This window comes from Bubalus kerabau, chromosome 18, assembly GCF_029407905.1.
Source record: "Bubalus kerabau isolate K-KA32 ecotype Philippines breed swamp buffalo chromosome 18, PCC_UOA_SB_1v2, whole genome shotgun sequence".
NCBI lineage: Eukaryota > Metazoa > Chordata > Mammalia > Artiodactyla > Bovidae > Bubalus > Bubalus kerabau.
In genome coordinates, this window is record NC_073641.1 from 4,133,651 (window position 1) to 4,156,435 (window position 22,785).

Consider the following 22,785-nt stretch of genomic DNA (forward strand, 5'->3'; position numbering starts at 1 on the left):
GCCATTGCCTCATCTATGAAGTTGAGATAGTAATAACAGCCTTAAAGGACCTTGTTAGGGTTAAATGAACCATACATATTAAAGCTTAGCCTGGATCCTAGCCTACAGGTGCTCAACAAATATTAGCTTTTATTATTGCAGATGACAGATTATAGTCCAAGGAGTAATTTGCTAAATACATCCTGAAATAGAAGGAGCTGCCTCCCCATACAATGAGGTATTTGTCAAAAAAGATGTTGACATAAGTTGAGAAAGAGAAACATTATAGGGAGGGCTCAAGCACCAGACTAGAATGTGGGGAAAAGTTAGATGATCTTTAAAGAACTACTGACCTTCAGAGAAAATGAGTTTATGTTTGGATATAAGAAAACAAAGGAGTGTCAAAAAGCAAGGGCTCCAGAACTGACAGAGGAGGCTCAGGGCAACAGTCTCCCTGGGACTGGAGACAGAAAACGTGTCTTAAAGCTGTGGAGGCCACAGAAGCCCCTGTTTTTAGTTCATGCAGCTTGAGGGCGGTTGGTGTGGGATGAGGGAGATTATGGGAAGCTGAAGTCTCTGTACCTGAGAAGGGAGGCACAAACTGTGCGATGAAGCACCACCTTTGTCCAACACCCAGTCGGGAGTTGATTGTTCTACGATTATACACATCTCTTCCCCATCCTCCTTAGCATTTAAGGAAGTTGTCTGATGAGCATGTGCTTTATATGAGTGGGAAGGGAGAGCTGTGGAAATCTAGGGAGATGATAAATTCCGTCTTTGAATCGACATGATGAAGGTTAAAGAACAGGAAGATAATTCATGAGCAAATCCATTGGTGGCAGAGAGACCCTGGAGGCAGGAGAGATGGGGAAATGGAAGCTCCCCTCCTGGCTCCAAGTAGGGATCACATGAAGCTTAGAGGAGGCCATGGACGCGCACAGGGCACAGTGAGGAGGAGCAAGAGGACCCCGACTGTCTCCAGACACGCGAGGTCAGCAGCTCCAAAGCTTTCTAGTTGCAGAATCCTTTTACAGTCTAAAAACACACTTAGAACTCCAAAAGAGATTTGGTTTATATGGGTTATATTAACCAGTGTTAAAAGTGAAGAGGAACTAAAAAGCCTCTTGATGAAAGTGAAAGAGGAGAGTGAAAAAGTTGGCTTAAAGCTCAACATTCAGAAAACGAAGATCATGGCATCTGGTCCCATCACTTCATGGGAAATAGATGGGAAAACAGTGGAAACAGTGTCAGACTTTATTTTGGGGCTCCAAAATCACTGCAGATGGTGATTGCGGTCATGAAATTAAAAGACACTACTCCTTGGAAGGAAAGTTATGACCAACCTAGATAGCATATTCAAAAGCAGAGACAGTACTTTGCCAACAAAGGTCCGTCTAGTCAAGGCTATGGTTTTTCCAGTGGTCGTGTATGGATGTGAGAGTTAGACTGCGAAGAAAGCTGAGTGCCGAAGAATTGATGCTTTTGAACTGTGGTGTTGGAGAAGACTCTTGAGAGTCTCTTGGACTGCAAGGAGATCCAACCAGTCCATTCTGAAGATCAGTCCTGGGTGTTCTTTGGAAGGAGTGATGCTAAAGCTGAAACTCCAGTACTTTGGCCACCTCATGCGAAGAGTTGACTCATTGGAAAAGACTCTGATGCTGGAAGAGATTGGGGGCAGGAGGAGAAGGGGATGACAGAGGATGAGATGGCTGGATGGCATCACTGACTCAATGGATGTGAGTCTGAGTGAACTCTGGGAGTTGGTGATGGACAGAGAGGCCTAGTGTACTGCAATTCATGGGGTCACAAAGAGTTGGACACGACTGAGCGACTGAATTGAACTGAACTGAACTGAACCATTTTAGGAATGAAAACTCGGAAGGTTTCATTTAAATGAATTTATTTTAAAGCAATGATAAACCCATTCCAGGTTAACAAAAGATTATATTTTATGAGAAATAGTTACATTTTCAAAAAATTATTGAGAAAGGGTGCATTGTTTTCCTTTTTTGCAAATTGCTTTAGTGCTCGGCTTAACAGACAACAGGTTTCTCAGGTCCGTGTTCAGTCTTTTGTGATTTCACATGTCACACACATAAGCTCTGGCAAATTCCGCACATGTTGGTGAGATTGAGAGTGCAAAAAGCAGGCAGTATGCAAATATTATTATGAAAATAATTCTGACCTTGCAGGCCTCCACTTTGAGAACCATCACCCTAGGGACTTCCCTGGTGGTCCAGGGGTTAAGACTCCTCCTTCGAGTGCAGGGGGTGAGGGGTCGATCCTTGGTTGGGAAGCTAAGATCCCACATGCCACATGGCCAAAAAACCAAAAATATTTTTGTTTCCATTCACTCTTTTATTTTAGAGAAAGCATTTGAACACAGAAAAATAGAACAAATAATATAAAACACCCATATGCTCCTCAGAAAGCACCCCTCAAAACTAATGTGTTAGCGTTTTTTCACATTTGCTTCATATTAACATTACAGATAGAATTGCACGTCTTCAAATACCTTGCCTCCTCTCTAGAAGCAGCATTTGGAGTCTATCAATTCCAAAAATATTTTTTTAAAAAACAGAAATATATTGTGACAAACTCAATAAATACTTAACAAATGCTCCACATTAAAAAAAAAATTTTTTTTTTAAAGAACCATTACCCTAGACCATGGTGAATTTCTTCAAATTTTCTGATTTTGCTTTGGTCTCTTTTCCCTACGTACGAAAGGGCAGTGCCTGATGAGGCATAAGATAGCTGCACTATGATCAAACAGTATCTTTGCAAGTATATAATTCAAATTCCTCTAAGTGCAAAAGACATTGGCTATTCTTATGCACCAGCCTGTGCTGCCAATTAGCAAGAGGGTGAGTGCAGCCTACAATCTGCACACCCAAGGAGTTTTGAAATTAGGAGGAATTTTAGGTGAATTGTTGATGGAGGTGGGGGAGGCTAGCATTATTTCAGGAGGTCACAAAAATTGACGTTTGAGTAATAGTTTTCATTGCATTATTTTGAGTTTGCATCGATCAGGTTCTTCACTGTGGAGAAGGAAGCCCTTGATAATGGTGGGAAAGGAGGGAGAAAGGGCAGCAGGATGGTCAGCCCCTTGAGCAGGCACTGTGTCTGCTTCATCTCTGCCCCTCCCTGTCCTCTTGCCACTGATCTCCACCACGCCATCCGAGTTCTGGGCGAGCGATCCAGGCGCACCTCTCCAGGTGGGACTCGCTGGCCCGGGAGAGAAGAGGAAAAACAGCGCCAGCACTAGACTTTATTAGCAGAGTGATTTTTTTAAAGGACTAATGAGGGCTGTCTGCTCCCAGGCCACCCTTGTTCCAGAAACATTTCTCCTCTGTGTCTAACTCCATCATGCTTAAATTCCCATTAGTTCATGCCCATGTTGGGCTTGAAGTTCCGTGACCAGCGGGTAGGTATAGGACTTGATAGAAGTAGGCCAAACTCCATTGACAGGAAGAAGGCATTTGTCTTAAGCAGAGGAAGTTCATTGTCAATAATGCATGGGGCAGTGAGGCCTGGGCCTCCCCAGGTACTTCTTGCTAGAGGGTGGTAGCCTTTCCCCCTGTAGGGGCTGTTGGAATAGTCTGCATTTTGGTGTATTTCAGCCCCAAATGCAGGTGCATGAAAACCATATGCAAAGAAACCACTATAAATGAGATTCATGATGGGGATACTCTTTCTTTTTTAAAAATTAAACTTCAATGTGGGGGGAATTGTAGATTCCCATGCAGTTGTAAAGAAACACACAGATAGATCCTTTACCTAATTTTCCCCCAAAGAAAAGATCTTACCAAACTATAAGACAATATCCCAACAAGACTTGCTAGATTCACGGGACTCTTAAGATGTCCCCGAGCCCAGAAGGAAGAAGCTCCAGGGAGTGGGGTGTTACTCCCCCTTGGAAGGATTGTCTCTAGTAAGAACCTGGAGGGTGTGAAGCTGCATCAGGGATCCCTGATCCCTGACTTGCATGAGAACACCTTGGGGATCCCAGGATGCAACGCTGTTCCTTACCTGGACCCTGGGGCTTCCGGTGACTGAGTCAGCTAAAGAATCACAGGCCAGGCTCTGGAATCACACAGCCCAGGGCTCAAGTCCCGTTCCTCACTCACTATCTGGTTGACCTTGGCCAATGACCTCTTAGAGCCTCAGTTTTTCATAATATACAGCACTCACCATGTGTCAGTCACTCTTCTAGGAACATTATACAATAACTCATTTAATACTAACAACCCCCAAATGGGAAATATTATGATTAGTTCCTATGTTGCAAGTGAGGAAATTGAGGCACAGGAAGGTTATTTGTCCAAAGCCACACAGCTAGGGAGTAATACGGTTGGGTATTGAAGCCAGTCCATGTATATAACCTCTGTCCGATGCTGCTTCTCCTTATCCATGAGGTGTGTTCAGTAATGCTCACTGAATTTTTATGAGGCAAACGTCTTAGCACTGTGCCCAGCACGGAATAAATAAGCAGCAAAAAATGCTAGTTAACATTATTTTTGGTATACTTTCATCTGAAAGTTTCTGAATATTCATTCCTTCTTATTGTTACTAAGAACAGCTTCCATTTTGACCGCCCAGTATGTGTCAAACCCTCATTCAGCTCTCCCAACCACCCAAAAGGGACATTCTCTCTTTTATAGACGACACATCGGAGAATGAGAGAGATGCAGTCTGCTGGAAGTGGAGGCAGGATTCACTCCCAGGGCTGCACCTGGAATCAGCTCCAGGAACCTTCAGAGACACCAGCCTAACTTCAAGCCCAGCTGAGGACTTGACCTGAAAAAGGCATTGATTCCTTCCCCAAAGTCCCGGGCAGGACTGTGTTTCTCTACACCTGTGGCTCTCATGCTCAAGCACACGCAGAGTCCCCTGCAGTCACTGTTAAAACACGGAGTACTGCCCAGCTCCTCGGGACCCCACCAACCTCTCCCCACCCACCGCCTCGTGGTCTCCAGGTTGGTGGGGCTGGGCGGAGGGCCTGGAGTGTGCCTTTCTCACAAGCCTCCAGGAATGCTGGTCCAGGGACCACACTTTGAGAAGGACTGCTCTAGGACAAGTTTTGGGAGTGGTAGTGGATCTACGACAGCTTCCCCCAGTTATCCCTCCGAAAGACTGAGACTGCTTTCCCTGCAGGGTCAGTGCCTTGTATTTTTTTTTTTTTTTTTTTTTTTGGCTGCACTGGGTCTTCATCTCTGCGCGTGGACGTCTTTGGGTGTAACGGGTGGAGGCTACTCTCCGGCGCTGCGCGTGGGCTTCTCGTTGCAGTGGCTTCTCTGGTTGTGAGCTCCGGCTCTAGCACCTGGGCTCAGTGGTTCTGGCTTGTGGGCTCTAGAAGGTGGCCTCAGTGGTTGTGGTGAACAGGTTCAGTTGCCCAGCGCATAAGGCATCTTCACATACCAGGGATCAGAACTGTGTCTCCTGCTTTGACATTGCTTCACCACTTGCTGAACCACTGAACCACTGGGGCAGGCCCAGGTACCTTGTATTAATCTACACTGAAAACCATGAATCCCCATCTCTGTGTTGACTTTCCCTCTGTCCAGGATTCTTAACCTTGTGTGTTCTCAAAAGTCTGTGTCTTAGGTGTACCTATGGCCGATTCATGGTGCTGTATGGCAGAAACCAACACAACACTGAAAAACAATTATCCGCCAATTAAAAATAAATATTTTTTAAAAAGCCTGTGTCTGATTTGAGTTCAACCTGTCCACTAGGTCACTTCCATCTGCTTGGTGATGGGGAGCTCACCCTTCAAACATTTTTCCAAAATTACATCTGTTGGTACTGTTCTGATTAAAAATAAACACAGTGAAACCAAGCCTTTCTATTGTTGAAAATTTAGAAAAGTACAAAAAATAAAAGGAAGAAAATTACAACTAATAAATCCCACTACTAATGTTTTTTATGTATGTTAGTATCATTTCCTTATAGCCTATATATTGTGTATATATTTGTTTTTTTCAGGTATCATCAATATATAAGATTATATTAGTGTTCAAGTGTGTAACAAAAATATTTAATATCTGTATGTATTAAAAAATCATCACCACAAAAGTTTCTAGTTAACACCCATCTCCACACACAGTGACAGTTTTTTTTCTTATGATGAGAGCTTTTAAGATCTACTCTCTTAGCAACTTTCAAATATGCAGCAAAGTATTACTAATTATTGTCAGCATGTTGCAGTTATATCCCCATGACTTCAAGACCGGAAGTTTGTACCTGTATTTGTTAATATTGGTATAAGAATGTATACGGATCTGAGAATGCTGAAAACAAGCGATGTCCCACTGATGAATGTGCTGTGTCTATGGGGCTGCTGCTATTTTCACTTTGGAATTCCAAGAAGGAATGGAGGCTTGTCGGGGAGCACTTCCTGGGAGGGCCCAGCAGGCACAGAAGTGAGAATCATTGGCATCAGTCCAGTGGACAGCAGAACAGCAGAAAACAGATTTGAGTCAGGGATGGACTGACTCAGATGGATGGACTGAGTGGGGTCCGGGATGGAGAACCATCACGGGTTGACCTTCAGTTCTCCTGGGTCCTGAGGAGCCATTGAACAGTCTTGAGCAGGAAATGACTTAACTAAGGGATTTCCCAAAGACCATCCGTGCAGTGGAGGGGGAGGGGGCGAAGGCAGAAGAGGGGGCATGGGACACGAGCGGGAGCGGCCTAAGAGGAAGATGGGCGTGCGTGGATCTACCTCTGGGCCGCCAGGATGGACAGGGACTGGTTGATCTTCACCATGATGATGATGAGCAGGCCACCAGTCAGCAGAAAGGTGGGCCAGAAGAGAGAGAAGAGGAGGCTCTGGGGCCCATAGAGGCGCCGGTACAGGACGCTGGTCTCATTCTCCCGAGTCGTGGAGAAGCAGAAGAAATCCTGGTGCTCATGGAACCTGGCTCTGACCTTCTCCACGTCGGCCCGGGCCACTTGGTAGTTGTCCAGGCTGCTTGGGATGTAGGAGCACTGTAGGGAGAATCGAGAGCACGCATGGGGTTGAAATCCCTGTTTCTCAGGGCCTGGTGTGGAATGAAGGAAAACACCAGCTTTGGATTCGAGCGCCTGGGTGGACTCAAGACTGTCCAAAGCTTGGCAGGCTGCACACTGCATGGTTTGAGGGGCTGCCTACGTGGTATTGGTTGGGAGGGCAGTGGCCTGGGAGCTGTCAGGATACACACTGCACCCTGGGAGGCAGGGACCCCAGCTGGAGCCCTGGCTCTGCTCCCATCACTTGCAGTGCTCAGTCGCTCAGTCATGTCCAACTCTGTGTTACTGCATGGACTGTAGCCCTCCAGCCTCCCCTATCCACGGGATTCTCCAGGCAAGAATACTGGAATGGGTTGCCATTTGCTCCTCCAGGGGATCGTCCCACCCCAGGAATCGAACCTGTGTCTCCTGCATTGCAGGAAGATTCTTTACAGCTGAGCCACTGAGGAACCTCAGGCTAATTGCTTAACAGGGCTTCCCTGGTGGATCAGATGGTAAAGAATCTGCTTGTAATGCAGGAGACCTAGGTTCGATCCCTGGATCAGGAAGATCCCCTGGAGAAGGGAATGGCAACCCACTCCAGTATCCTTGCCTGGTGAATTCCATGGACAGAGGAATCTGGCAGCCTACAGTCCATGGGGTGACAAAGAGTTGTCACGACTGAGATACTAACACACACGCTGAGCCTTGATGTCTTCATCACGTAAGTGGGTTAATAGCAGTACCTTTTTCAAAGGAGTTTACTAAAGAACTTCAAACTTACCTGTCTAAGAAGACCAATGGGAGATATAGGCTGAGTGGGCTCTATATTTGGATTCAGGGCAGAGGTCATACACTCAATTGCCTACAAAGCTCACACAGGTAACATCCACAAGGGAAGCAGTGAGGGAATAAGATGACAGGGGCCAGTTGACACTTGCCTTGGTGCCAGGGAGAATTGTCAGGGCGTGGTGGGGCCTGGGGTGATGGAGAGAGCCAGACACACCCAGGCTGGCAGTCATCACTCCATCTGGACAACGGATGCTGTGCCATCCAGAAGACCTACTGTAGCCAGGCCTCCAAAATAGTAAGAGAAGCCAAAATACCAGATTTTAATGTGGACTCTCACAATTTTAAAATATTGGTGAAAATTTGAATTGAAAACTTATGAGATCTAACTCTGTGTGAGCAAAACCCAAGATGTTATCCAGCTGGTATTTGACACTGGGAATCAAAGGAAAAAGAGAATGCATTTAAAAGAGCTTTGTGCAGACAGAGCCCAGTATATGTTTAATTCTGACACTGATCACTGTGATTAGGAACCTTGCGGCCTGGAAAGATGAGGTCCAGCTGGAAAGCTCTGCAGAGAAGGCAGAAAGGAGAGACCCTGGCTTTCTCTGTCTCCCATCCTGGGAGGTCTGCACGCAGCTTACGCGAGCCTCCAGCACATGCTCGGCAAGGATGGGCCCCTGCAGCCCACGCAGCAGACCACCTGGAGAGCTGGCCATAAGCGCAAGCTCCCTGCTCACTCTGAATCTCTGAGGAGGGGGCTCAGCAACCTGGGGACTCCTTCAGGCACTGGTTTGAGGACCACTGCCCTATACGATCATGTCAAATGAGTCAAAATGAGAGACAGTGTTGGGCCAGCTCCTCCCCAGGCCCGGGCTCTTCCCTGGATGTGAGTGAGGTCCTGCCCCAAGGCCGCCTGCCCTGACAGCACTCAGTCCAGCAGCAGAGGTGATGGTACACTGCAGCTCTGACCGCCTGGAGAGAGGGCGGAGCTGCGTCCAGATGCAGGTCCACAGCCCCAGCCAGCCAGGGAGCAGCCGAGGCTGGGGGGCCGCTGTCTCCCGAGGAGTCTGGCATTCAGATTTGTTGGGGACTCTAAGGTCCTAGCCTTGCACTAGTTGCTCAGTCGTGTCCAACTCCTTGCGACCCCATGGACTGTAGCTCACCAGGCTTCTCTGTCCATGGGATTCTCCAGGCAAGAATATTGGAGTGAGTAGGCATTTTCTTCCCCAGGGGATATTCTTAACCCAGGGATGGAACCCGGGTCTCCTGCATTGCAAGCAGATTCTTTACCATCTGAGCCACCAGAGAAGCCCAGGGTCCTAGCAGCAAGTGGATCCCGAATCCTGAGCTGAAAGGGCCTGGCCCGAGTCTCCCCACTGGCTCTGACTGTGACCTTGGTTAACCTAGCCAATTGAGTTAGGATGGAGTGGGTTGCCATGCCCTCCTCCAGGGGATCTTCCTGACTCAGGGATCGAACCTGCATCTCCTGCATTGGCAGGTGGGTTCTTTACCATTAGCGCCAGTTGTCTAAAGGATCTTAAATGATCCAGCCTCTCTCCCAAGCCCCATGGTGTCACTGTCCTCAGCGCAGACCATGAAAAGGAGCTTAGAACCTCTCAGGCTAAGTCTCATGAGATAAACCAAGAGTGAGCTAGTGACCTCCTTCCTCAGAATAGAGGTGGAGGGAGACAGCCTTGCACATGCCACTCCAGAAGACACCCAGCCATCCTGAAGCACCAGGTCCTGGCACCACAGAGCTGAACAGAGGTGGGAAGAGCAGCTGGTACACCACCCTGCTGTTTGGCAAAGCCGTGAAGTCCCCTTCCCCCGTCACAGCAGTGCAGCAGGCTGCCCTCAGCACCACTCCTGAGGGCGCCTGGGTGCTCTGGGAGAAAAGACTGAACATGTGGTGCTGGCCGTGCTGTCCTTCCGAACCCAGCACGCAGGCCTCAGGCTGCTGGGAGCCCATTCGGGGGAAGGTCTGACCTCGAGCTCCTCCGAGCTGGTAGCCTGCAAACCAGCCTGTTCCCAACTCCCACCGCACCAGTGACCACTTCTGTTTGTCTTTGAAAATGTGCTTCTTGATCCTGGGGATAAATCAGGGACCCTGGATGCCAAAGAAGAGGCAGGGGTCCTGGGAGGAGCTGATTCAGGCGGGTGCGGAGGCCCTAGCTGCATCGGGTGTGGCTGAGCCATGCTAGTGACGACAGGCAGCCAGGCCCCTTGCCTGCCCAGACCCACCTCAGCAGGAGCCCCCAGGCCTGTTCACGAGCCCACCACCCCCCCAGGCACCCTGCCCGTTACCACCCCATCAGCTGCCAAGTTCTGACTGTCAGCATCCGTCCTCGTCCCAGCTGTGTCCCAGCTGCGGTGGCCCCACCTCCCTCCCTAGTAACTGACCCCCACACTCCTCCATCTCACTCCGATCAAGCCACCAGCACTCCACACCTTTTAAAGACTCCAGTTGCTCACAGCAGTAATTCCCAAGGAAACTTAGAATGACCTGGAAAGCCCAGAGATTCTGCTTCAGTGGGTCTGGTGTAGGACCCTGGTTTTGTTAAGACCCCCAGGAGGACCTAACACCCAGAGGTGAGGAGCCCCAGCTTCCCTGATCACATTTTAATTCCACAGTTTGGTAGTGCTTGGCAGAAAACAGGCACACAGCTTGTACAGCGCCAGAATATAATTAGTATTTCCTTTCTTTATGGTTTGCATGAATTTAACTCCCTGGTAATCAGTAGAACTTCCCCTAGGAAATGGTGAATTCTATTAGGAGTTGCAAATAACTTTACTTCCTGTTAAAGCCAGTGCCAGGAGCATTATTTGGAGTGAACTTAGTTCCCAGCAAAGCTCTGGCCTTTGATGAAAATGTGAAGGAGCTTCATGTCTTCCCGGCTCAGGTCGATGAGAGACCAGCCTGACAGAACCAGTCTCTTTAAAACTGTGTGCCTATTACATCAAACCTGCATCCTTGGCATTTGCTGGGTTGCCCAGCTACAGCTAACCTCCATGTCTCGTGTGGTTGAAGCAGTGTGGTGTTTTGTAAAATGGTGATTGTGAATGAGCTTAGCCCTTCCCCCATCTTTTCTTCCCAATCTCCTTCCTTTGGTTGAACTCTTAAAGCTAAAAAAAAAAAAAAAAAATCCTGATCGAATAGAAACATCCAATCCCGTTCTCTATGAAATGGTCGCTTCCCTACCTGTGTGGTGTCAGTGTCTTATGCTGGAATTAAACCTCCTCTCCTTCTCTCCAACTGTGTTGTGCATGCTATTTCTCTCAGACATCTCTGAAGACTGTCTTGTGAGCAAAAAAAAATTTTAGTAAAATGTTTTAAGTAATATTTTTTTAATATGAGAACTAAATACCTTCAATAACATGTAGCATTCTTCATTAAAGTTTTGCTTCTCTCAAAAAACAACAACAAAAAAAGAAAAACTACCCCCAAAAAACCCATTTTAATTGCACACGTTAGCGGTGTGGAGGGCCTTTGGGAATAGACCCTAAGCTGCTTCTGAAGCTCTTTCTCGCTATACCCCGCCCTGTAGCATTGTCTCTTTGTGGGTTGGAATCCTGTATCTCCCCACCTTCTTTCCCCATACCTTGCTCTCTGTGTCCCCTTGACACATGTGCCCGCCTCTGCATTTCTGTGTAACCAGTACCTGCCTGATTTTTAACACCAGTGCCTTTCTGACACCCTCACCTCACTGTTCTCTATGGCACTGGCCCTCTCTACTAGGTATTATTTCGTGTATGAGCTCTCTTCTCTTGAACCCAACCCCTAACACAGGAAGTGATGGTTGAACGAACGAATGAATGAAAATGAGTCAACTTGTGTTTCCTACAGAAAGGACTGCAGGGGTAGATTTGGAGGTGTGAGGGGGGCATTGAGAGGCAGTGATAGGAAAACTTTCCAAGTGTTGACCTCTAAACGTTGCTCCAAATCTGGGCCTCTGGCCTCCTATAGTGGGGAGTCAGGGAGTCACAGGGGTTCCTGTATGTGAGATCAGCTCTGGGTCTGGCTTCTCATCTGACCCACGTTATAGAATGAAATAAGAACACTACCAGCTGCTTCCTCTGAGTGCCTGCTATCCAGCCAACATCAAGATTGGCACATTATACGCAGTCCTTGACTTCATAGCAGCACTTCAATTTTCAATTAACAGAAACTGAGGCTTGGCAGGGCCAAGCCCCCGTCACACAGCCAGTCAGTGGTGGGTCTGAAGTGCTAAGACTGGCTGGGCCTCAGAACAGCTGTGGCCCCTGGTCAGCTGGGTTTATCTTTTTCCAGTCTTTGCTCTCCTCCAGAGTGGGATTCGGGAGCCAGCTGGGGACAAGCACACACCTGCCAGGGTTAAAAGGACGTGTCCTCACTCCTCACCCAGTCAGTACCTGGTGGTTCTGGTCCCGAGTGTCCTCCGTGTGGTACAGCACAGCCCAGCGGCCCACGGATGACACGTTGACCCACAGGCATGGGTACTGGGGCACCCTCTTGCCCTCCAGCTCCTCCTGGTCCCTGATGTTGGTCTCAATCAGGTGACACGTGGATTCCTGGGTCCACACGCTGGGGAGACCATGCACACACAAACAATCTCAGAACCCTGATGTCACAGAGCGCCCAGCACAAACCCATTTAGAGAGACTCAGGACCAAGACCCATCTGCCATTAGCAACCAGCACTAAGGGAGCGTGACCCCAGAGTCCCTGGGTCCTGGGGAGCAATCATAAAATCAGAATATCAGTTTTTTGGCCTCTTGGACAATATCTACATAAACTGGCCTGGCCCCCACTGCTCACCCCAAACCCTGGTTATATTTAAAAATCCTCACATCCAAGCCACACCCCAGAACAAGTGAATCAGAATTTCTAAGATGGGTTGATGTGTTTTCAACATTCTTCGCAGTGACTCTGGTCTGCAGCCAGACCTCAGACCCCTTGTCCACACCATCTTCATCTTGCAGAGGGTGGAAGAGAAGCTCAGAGAGGTCAAGTGACTTTGCTAAGGGCTCACAGTCCCTGAAGCCAGGTCTGGATGGTTTCAGAATCTGTGCCCCTTCCCTTAAAAAGAGTAGATGGAGGAGGAGCTTGATTTGTGCCCAGGTGGGGAAGATAGTAGGGGTGGCGCTGAACCCGGAGGAAATGTCTTGGAGGCACATGGCCACTCTGAGCAGTGCCTCACTCGCTAGGATTCCAGCCCGGAAAGGCTCCAGCACCGTAAAAAGTGAGGCAGGAGCAGACCCAGGAGAGGCTGATGGGCTCAGCCACACACCAGCAAATGAATCGTGCCTCACCTCCATCTATCAGGCCGGAGACACATTGCCAGACAGAAGGGGGCTGTCGGCCGCTGGAACATGCCCAGAGGCAAGGGTATGAGATTTGTCCTAAGATCAGGCTGAGAAAACTGAGCGTATTCCTTCTCATTAGAGCACGGATCAGGAACTTCCCAGTCTTTCCTTTAAAAGCTCACGTGGTTGACATGTCAGAAAACAAAGGCATGGGACATTCTCTGAGATTCCAGAGCAGAGCTCCAGGGGAACAGATTTAGCTCAATGTAGACACTTCCTACTTATCAGTGCACGCTAAGTCGCTTCAGCCTTGTCCAACTCTTTGCAACACTATAGACCATAGCTCGCCAGGTTCCTCTGTCCACAGGATTCTCCAGGCAAGAATACTGGAGTGGGTTGCGTGCCCTCATCCAAGGGATCTTCCTGACCCAGGGATTGAACCCCTGTCTCCTGCATTGGCAGGCGGGCTCTTTCACGGGTGCCACCTGGAAAGCCCCCTACTTATCAGAAAGGCCCTCAAATGAAATGGTGTGTATAGTTGAAGTGGTGAGCTCCTTGTCACTCGAGATATACAACACAGCGACAGATGCCAGACCCCTTAGACTGGAGGGTGGGAGCAGGCCGGGGAGTCCGGTACCTTTTCTGATAGAGGGGCAGCACCGTTGTGCCTAAGATGTAGTAGGTGATGACGGCGCCCACGACCATGGCCACCCCCAGGCAGAGGGCCCGAGTCTCTCCCCGCCTCTGGGCCATCACCAGCTTCTTTCCCATGGCCACTGGGGACAGCAGACGTTTCTAGGATCAGAGAGGCAAACGGACATGGAATCAGCACAAGTGATGGGTGAGGGGAGAGGGTGATCAACTACCAACATCGTCTCTATCTTCAATGCAGAGCTTGGAAAACTCAGAGGGCTTTCTGGCCCCATTTAAGCCTTCCACCAGCTCTGAGAGGCAAATATTATCATCCCCATTCTACAGATGAAGGGCCTGTGGCTCAGAGAGATAAAGTGACTTGCGCAAGGTCACCCAATGTGTGACAGGCTCAGTAATGGCCCTCAAGATGCACATGTTCTCAGCCCCAGGATCTGTGACTGATACTTTACATGGCAAAGACTTTAAATTAAGCCTCTTAAGATGGCGAGATTATCCTGGATTATCCACATAGACCTAAAGGTAACCACAAGGGTCTTTGCAAGAAGGAGGCGGAAGGAGATGAGACAGAAAAGACAGAGGGCTATGACCAGGGCGGATGAAGCTGGAGTGATGCGGTCATCCAGGGGTTTGGCAGCTCCCGGAAGCTGGAAGAGGCAGGGAACCAAGCATTGTCCTCTGCAGCCTCTGGAGGAGCGCAGCCCTGCCGACACCTTGACTGAGCCTTGCCAGCATGCTGCTGATTTTGAACTTCTGCCTTCCAGAACTGTGTATGCGTAGATTTCTACGGGGGCCACCGAGTTTGTGCTAATTCGTTACAGCAGCGATAGGAAACTAATACAGGAGATAAACTAATACTGTAAGCAGCAGAGGGGGAATATCTGTGCACGTCCTCCTAGGACACTTGTCTCAGAGACTCCTGGAGCCGAAACAGTCTCACAGGACACCCCTGGTGGCGCACTGGATAAGAATCCGCCTGCCAATGCAGGGGACACGGGTTCGATCCCTGGTCCGGGAAGATTCCACATGCCGTGGAACAGCTAAGCCCGTGAGCCACAACTACTCAGCCCACGTGCTGCAACTCCTGAAGCCCATGAGCTTAGAGCCTGTGCTCCAGGAGAGAAGCCGTCGCAATGAGAAGCCTGTGCGCTGCAACCAGAGAGTAACCCCCCGACGCCACAACCAGAGAAAGGCCTCATACAGCAACAATGACCCAGCAGTCAAAACTTAACTAACTTAAATAAAAAACCACTCCCACAACAGGGCTGTGGGCAGGGGAAGCATGCAGAGAAGGGGCAGCAGGTCCGCCGGAGGGCAGCCAAGACATCGGGGCGACAGGAGGGGTTTCAGCCGTGGGGATCCTGAAACAGCTGCCTCCCTGCTTTCCGCGAGGGCAGGTGGCATCACGTGGCCTCAGCAGCTGCTCTCTTACCTGGGGACCTGAGCCCCGCTGAGCCCAAGCAGAATGGTGCAAGTGACGGGTGGCTTCCTGCCTCCCTGCCTCTTGGGCCTGAAGCCCTTCATCCTTCTCCCTGGACCTGCCTCTCCCAGAGCAAGCAGAGCCCCTCCTCCCTGACCCCCAGCCAGGAGAGTCACTCTTGTCCCCGGGCGCCTCCTGGAGCCAGAGCGTCCCGGCTTCCGTCCTGGTATGAATTTTCCGTGCAGTCAGTGAGTTGCTCCATGCTGCTGCTGCTGCTAAGTTGCTTCAGTCGTGTCCGACTCTGTGAGACCCCATAGACGGCAGCCCACCAGGCTCCCCTGTCCCTCGGATTCTCTAGGCAAGAATACTGGAGTGGGTTGCCATTTCCTTCTCCAATGCATGAAAGTAAAAAGTGAAAGTGAAGCCGCTCAGTTGTGTCCCGACTCTTCACAACCCCATGGACTGCAGCCTACCAGCCTCCTCCATCCATGGGATTTCCAGGCAAAAGTACTGGAGTAGGTTGCCATTTCCTTCTCCAATGCATGAAAGTGAAAAGTGAAAGTGAAGTCGCTCAGTCATGTCCAACTCTTTGCGACCCCATGGACTGCAGCCTGCCAGGCCCCTCCGTCCATGGGATTTTCCAGGCAAGAGTACTGGAGTGGGGTGCCATTGCCTTCTCCAGAGTTGCCGCTATAGCCTTCAGTAAATCCCTTTGTTGTTGCTTTTTGTTTGTTGCTTAAGGTAACATTTCTACCAAAGATAACAGGGTCATGGGGCCTTTCTCTGTAACCTCTGAATTAGAAGAATTGTTAGCGTGCTATCAGGAAGGACTTTATTTTCCCTGCCAGGTCCCTAAGGTAATAAACATTATTTTTATGAATGAATGAGTATTCCCAAGATAGGCATTATTAATTCAAAGGGATTTTCAACAAAGTGTCTTATTTTCTACTCAACTTCTCTTCTGTTAAGTTGCTTCAAGTGTCCAGTCAGAGATCTCCACCCTGCTTCTTCCCCACTCCGGTGTCCCCAGACCCCCACTGTCCTAAAAAGGAGACTTCAGGATCAGATACCAAGGTTACAGCCCTGTCATGCCCTCCACGGTGATTAATAGGGATGATACCCAATGATGACTTTTTCTCCCACATTTGGGGCACAGAGAAGTGTGGTTTCCCTACATTCCAACAGAGACACTACAGAGTCACAAAGGAAAAAATCTTCTCTTGACAATGAGAGACATGCTATTCAACTCTTTTTCCTATTACTTTTGTCCTTCTGTCCTTCCATCTTGTGGGAAATGGGACAGCCCACATCATGATTTACCTAGGGCCAGTCTAACAAGCCCACACATGTGTTTGCAGGCTAAAGAATACAGCCACCTAGGGATGGGCAAAAATCCTACACAGCCTTCCTTCCCAGGACTGTCTGGGATGGTTGGTGCCTGGCCCTACCCCTGGGGCTGTGGAACACAAGGCTCTAGGGTCAACACGGGATCATGCCTCGGAGGGAGGACCTAGGCTGAGTGCCCACAATAGAACCAGTCCCTCCCTGGGAGAGTCAGAGCATCCTTGAGACCGGGGAGGCCCATCTGCCACATCATAACATCCCCTTCCCTGGGCACTCCCAGTGTATCACGTCTGGGCACTCAGGAGGAAAGGAGATAAAGCAGTCTGGACCCGGCCACTTGCTCAGATCCCTCCTGTCTGCAAAGCTCTAGTGAGACTGTCACCCAGCCCAAGGGAGGGGGCTAGCAGAGTTTTGATAAATCCTCCTAAGACCACACAGGATAAAAGAGTAGGGTAAGGATATGAATACAGATATAGTCCTAAGTTTCAACATCCGTAGTGAGAACCTTTAGGCAGGAGGAAGGCTGGGAACCGCTGAGACCCCCTGAGGTCTGCACAGGGAGAAATGGGTTGCAGCTGTAAAATGGGGGATTTCAGTTAGACTCGAAGAAGAACTCCTCAGTTGAGAACTGCTAAATATCTCTGGACTTTTGAGATATAGCTCTCCATTTGGAAATGTCACTGGAGGTCTGGGGTGGATTGAGGAAAGGTGAAGAAAGGCCAAGCAAGGCAGGATTTGGGGGGGTCCTCAGTAATGCAATATTTGGGTTGACATCCTTTTCAGGGCATAGAAGACAGTGTTTAAGGGTCTAATGGAGTGAGGGACAGGGGTGTTCTGAGATCATCAGGCATGGGATCAAATCCTGGCTTTGTCACCTAGCAACCTGTGACTGTAAAATAAGCGTGATAATGCACCCTTTCAAGAGTTCTGATAAAGATCAAATGATGTACCAAACAGCACATCGTCTGGCCCAACGCAAGCCCCTGATAAATATTAACTGTTACTATTAAGAAAGAAACCCTGAGGTTTGCATCAGAAGTCCCCAGTGCTCTTGCTGGGCCTGTTTCTGCCCCACCCCTCCCCTGGTGACAAGTGCCAGGGCTGGTCCTGATCTCCAGGCTGCTGCCCTCTGGCTGCTCTGCAGGCTGAGACCAGGGCCAGGGCACTGAGCCACTCAGTGACGGGGCCAAGGACCCCTCTTCCCACCTCCAGCCCCCCGCAGGCCGCCAGACCACGGGTCCGGCAGTTCTAGTCCTGTGGGACTTAACACCAACTCCTCTGGAGCCCCGAGTCGTGATGGCCAGCCCGTCGAGGCAGGGAGTTCCCACTGCCGGCGCCCCTCAGCGAAGGTCTCCGCTCTAGCCCCAGTCTCTGGAGAAACCACTTCCCCAGTGTCCTTGACCTCAGTACTCACAGTCTCCTGGGTGCCCTGCGAGTCTTCGGCAGACCCTTTTCTGCCTGGTCCCCAGCCCCCACCCAAAAGAGGCTGCCTGAGCTGCAGCAGGAAGTTTGGGCTCCCAGCCCGTCTCTGGGGAAGCGGCCTTTGGTTCTCGTCTGAGACGAGCCTCCATGCCCAAACATGGTCAAGTCTGAGCACACAGCCCCAGGACACAAACTCGAGAGGGCAGGTACCCAGCCCAGGGGCTGGCAGCTGTTATCCAGGCCCCTGCCCTGCAATTCCCAGAATCTACTGGGCAACAGGTTTCAAACCACAGACAGCAAATCTGAGAAGCCAGGAAAGACCATCTCGGTATATTTGGAGACATTTCTTCTTCACTTAATCTCTCTGGGCTGGCAGAGAAGTCTGGGATGGGAAATGAGTTTCTTTTTGCCAACGGAAGGGAGGGAGGAGGAGTGGAAGCTCTAAGGGGTGGGGCAGCGGGAGGGGCTGGCATTTCCAACCCGCCCAGCAGCCAAAACCCTCAGCCTTTGGCAACTGTGTACTGTGTGACCCCAGGCAGGTCACGATGCCTCTCTGAGCCTCTTGGGATTTTTAAACCTTACTTTGTACAGAGTAGTGATGAGAGTTAGAAATGGTGGAGATTTGGGGCAGGAAAAGAGAAACTCACCTTTTAAAGACCAACCAAGGAGAAGCCGGGAGCAGTGAGAGCTTCATGGCTGTTTCCAGCCGGCCAGGTCTAAGAAGAGCCTGCTTGGCCCGGTGACCTCCCGGTGGTCAAACTGTACAGTTTGGACACATGGGCAGAGATTTGTTCCCATCAATAGAAGAGACAAGTGAGCAATAACCTTTGAAGGCAGAAACATACTTCTCTCTACTCTTTCATCCTTAAAGTGGTTGTTGGCATGATCCTAGCATCTCTGCCCCTCACTTTACTCAATGGTCAGTTGAAGACACTGAATCTGAAGTTCAAGGCCTTAAATTACTCATCCACGGTTAGCTGCTCTAAGTGCAGGCTGCATGTGTGCACACATGCATGTGAGTGCTCAGTCGTATCTGACTCTTTGCAACCCCGTGGAAGGTAGCCCGCCAGGCTCCTCTATCCATGGGATTCTCCAGGCAAGAATACTGGAGTGGGCTGCCATTTCCTATTCCAGGGGACCTCCCCGACTCAGGGACAGAACCCAGGTCTCTTGCATTGGCAGATGGATTCTTCAGCACTGAGCCACCTGGGGAGTCCCCAAGTGCAGGAGCCAGAGTCAAAGCTGGTCCTGCCAGATTACAGAGCCAGGGCTCTCTCTTCTGAGCCTGGTGCTGCTCTAAGACCTAAAAGCTCACCTCTGTTGTACAGACACCCACCACTTGATATTTTAGAGCTCCTGGGGAGGTGGGCACAGCTCAGCCCTGCCAACTGAAAGAGTTCTAGCCCCTCCTCACTTCTGCCTCTGTTGCTATGAGACAACCAGCCTATTGGGCCGTAAAACGAGAGCAGTGCTCAGGCCCCTAAACTCTCCCCAGCAGTGAGCTCCCTTCCCCCACCCCTTTTCGTAATTGAATCCTATTAACAGGAGAGTAAATCGTCTGTTTAATGGGCACCATAGCCAAGGGGGCGTCTAAAGGCCTCAGACCTTGCAGATGCACCATTGGCTGTGAAGGACATGGCCCAGAATGAATCCCGAGGGGTGATTTTCCAAGATGGTCCTGGCCCACGCAGGAGCCAGAAGATTCCTGCCTGTGACCTAGTGCAAAAATGCTGGTCCTTCTTTTTCCTTTGGGGGAGAGACCCTCAGTACAACAGACAGCCTTTTAAAAGCACAGCTAAAGGGCTACATTCTTGTAACTGACTAGAGGTATTAAGAGTTACACATTTGGACTTTATAAGCAAACTAGCCTTCTTCCCAAAGTACTCTCCCCTTGGAAGATGGGAACATACAGGGGCTGGTATATCCTTCTGCTGCATCGAAGCAAACTCTTGCCAAAATGCTTTGACATGCCTCTCTCTTGAGGGTATGTGGGTGGAAACCCTGCTCCCTGGCTGGCTGTGGGGTTTGTGTGGGGCAGATGATTGTACGTGGAAGGAAGGAAACAATGATGTTCCACTGATAAAGACAGGTGCTCTGAGTTGGCACAGAGGGTTAGAGATCACAAAACTGCTTGCCTGACTTGAACCTTCCAACAACCCCAGAAGGTAATAAGCACCGCAGGCTCACAGTCATATTCAGGTAGAGCTCGTCCTACCCTTTTTATAGAGGGGAGGGTGGTCATTGGGGTTCAGAGATGTTAAATATACTGCCCAAGGCAAGTACTTGGCCTCTCTGAGCCTCAGTTGGTCCATCTCTAGAATGGAGATATGTATGGTCAGTCCCTCAGTGGTTTTTGAGGACTAAGCGATCATCTAAGCTGCCTGCCACAAGGTGGCAGACTGCGTTTTCGCAGGATGGTGCAGCAACGCACATCCCATCCTGCGCGCTCTGCCCTGAGCCTGCCATGAACACACATCCGTCAGGAGGGTGCTTCTTTGTCCACTCCCCTTCAATCTGGCAGAGATTGTAACTGCCTTGCCAACAGAATGTGCTGGAAGTGACACTGTGATTCCCAAGGTAAACAGTGGGGCAGGTTTCACTGGACGCTGTCTCTTGACACTCTTGTTGGTGAAGAAGCCAAGAGGCCACACTTAGGTGTTCCAATTGACAGCCCAACTCAGTTCTCGGCCAACGGACAGCACCTCCCAAATGTGTGTGTGAAGGAGCCTGCAGACGACTCCAGCCCCTAGACTTCAAGTCCCCCAGCTGAGGCCTCAGACATCACCCAGCCCTCCTGTACCCTCTAGGAATTCCCCATCCACAAAATACATGAACACATTAAATGGTTGCTTTATACCCCTATGTTTTGAGAAGATTTGTAATGCAGCCATAATAACTGGAACATGTTGGAAGTGACTTAGAAAGGGAACTGTTATTTTTGCTGGTGATGGTGGTATTACAGAACCAAGAATTAGAAAGCCTGAGATTGTTGTGTGACGTGTATGGGGGAGATTTAGAAATTGTCTGTATCCTCTTCTATGAAGTCGCTCACTGCTGCACAGAAAGAACAGAAGGGCAGCAATATAGGAGAGCATTTACATTCATCAAGCATCTACTATGTGCCAGGACAGATCCACATTCTTATGCAAATATACATAAACACATGCATATACATACACACATATGCACAAACACACATGTGCATACACATGTACACATACATATTCACATTCAGGCAGTAATACTGGAGTGGGTAGCCTTTCCCTTCTCCAGGGGATTTTCCCAACCCAGGGATCGAACCCAGGTCTCCCGCATTGCAGGCAGATTCTTTAGCAGCTGAGCCGCAAGGGCAGCCCAAGAATACTGGAGTGGGTAGCCTATCCCTTCTCCAGCAGATCTTCCCCACCCAGGAATCAAACCAGGGTCTCCTGCATTGCAGGTGGATTCTTTACCACATGAGGTCTCGGGAATCATATATAAGCATGCTGCTGCTGCTGCTGCTGCTAAGTCGCTTCAGTCGTGTCCGACTCTGTGCGACCCCATAGACGGCACCCCACAAGGCTCCTCTGTCTCTGGGATTCTCCAGGCAAGAACACTGAAGTGGGTTGCCATTTCCTTCTCCAATGCATGAAAGTGAAAAGTGAAAGTGAAGTCGCTCGGTCGTGTCCGACTCCTAGCGACCCCACGGACTGCAGCCTACCAGGCTCCTCTGTCCATGGGATTTTCCAGGCAGGAGTACTGGAGTGGGGTGTCATTGCCTTCTCCAATATATAAGCATACACATATATAAGCATACACATATTTAATACACACATATGTGCATGCACACACATACTTAATATACACACATGCACAGGAACACATATACACATGCACACAATATGCTTGTACATATGTACACATATTGCACACAAGCATGCACACATACACACACATACAAATTGGCAAGCACCTGCATGCGTGCTCTGTCATGTCTGACTGTTTACAACTCCATGGACTGTAGCCCACCAGGCTCCTCTGGCCATGGTATTTTTCTTGGCAAGAATACTGGAGTGGGTTGCCATTTCCTCCTCCAGGGAATCTTCCTGACCCAGGGATCAAACCCAGGCATCCCACATTGCAGGTGGATTCTTTACAGTCTGATCCACCTGGGAAGCCCCATCAGATCAGATCAGTCACTCAGTCGTGTCCGACTCTTTGCGACCCCATGAATCGCAGCACGCCAAGCCTCCCTGTCCATCACCAACTCCCGGAGTTCACTCAAACTCACATCCATCAAGTCAGTGATGCCATCCAGCCATCTCATCCTCTGTCCTCCCCTTCTCCTCCTGCCCCCAATCCCTCCCAGCATCAGAGTCTTTTCCAATGAGTCAACTCTTCGCATGAGGTGGCCAAAGTACTGGAGTTTCAGCTTTAGCATCACTCCTTCCAAAAAATCCCAGGGCTGATCTCCTTCAGAATGGACTGGTTGGATCTCCTTGCAGTCCAAGGGACTCTCAAGAGTCTTCTCCAACACCACAGTTCACAAGCATCAATTCTTCGGTGCTCAGCCTTCTTCACAGTCCAACTCTCACATCCATACATGACCACAGGAAAAACCATAGCCTTGACTAGACGGACTTTTGTTGGCAAAGTAATGTCTCTGCTTTTGAATATGCTATCTAGGTTGGTCATAACTTTCCTTCCAAGGAGTAAGCGTCTTTTAATTTCATGGCTACAGTCACCATCTGCAGTGATTTTGGAGCCCCAAAAAATAAAGTCTGACACTGTTTCCACTGTTTCCCCATCTATTTCCCATGAAGTGGTGGGACCGGATGCCATGATCTTCGTATTTCTGAATGTTGAGCTTTAAGCCAACTTTTTCACTCTCCACTTTCACTTTCATCAAGAAGCTTTTGAGTT

General features: G+C 49.5%; 2 protein-coding genes across 3 annotated transcripts in view; one reads left to right on the top strand and one right to left on the bottom strand.

Annotated features, from left to right (window-relative positions):
* The window catches only part of KCNIP1 (potassium voltage-gated channel interacting protein 1), a 403,298-nt gene that overhangs the window by 16,276 nt on the left and 364,237 nt on the right, over nt 1–22,785 (top strand). The gene's annotated exons all lie outside the window — the stretch shown is intronic.
* KCNMB1 (potassium calcium-activated channel subfamily M regulatory beta subunit 1) lies at nt 1,875–18,238 on the bottom strand. Its single transcript, XM_055554533.1, has 4 exons — nt 17,876–18,238; nt 13,684–13,841; nt 12,154–12,325; nt 1,875–6,972 (listed from the first exon to the last, which is right to left on the bottom strand). The coding sequence occupies exons 2-4, from the start codon at nt 13,815–13,817 to the stop codon at nt 6,703–6,705; spliced, it is 576 nt and encodes a 191-aa protein (XP_055410508.1). The 5' UTR covers nt 13,818–13,841; nt 17,876–18,238; the 3' UTR covers nt 1,875–6,702.

Coding starts and splice junctions, on each gene's coding strand:
- KCNMB1 (XM_055554533.1), bottom strand. CDS start 13,817: ATGGGAAAGAAGCTGGTGATGGCCCAGAGGCGGGGAGAGACTCGGGCC. Junction 12,326..13,683: donor CTGCCCCTCTATCAGAAAAG/GTACCGGACTCC, acceptor TGGTCTCCCCAG/CGTGTGGACCCAGGAATCCA. Junction 6,973..12,153: donor CTCGGGACCAGAACCACCAG/GTACTGACTGGG, acceptor TTCTCCCTACAG/TGCTCCTACATCCCAAGCAG.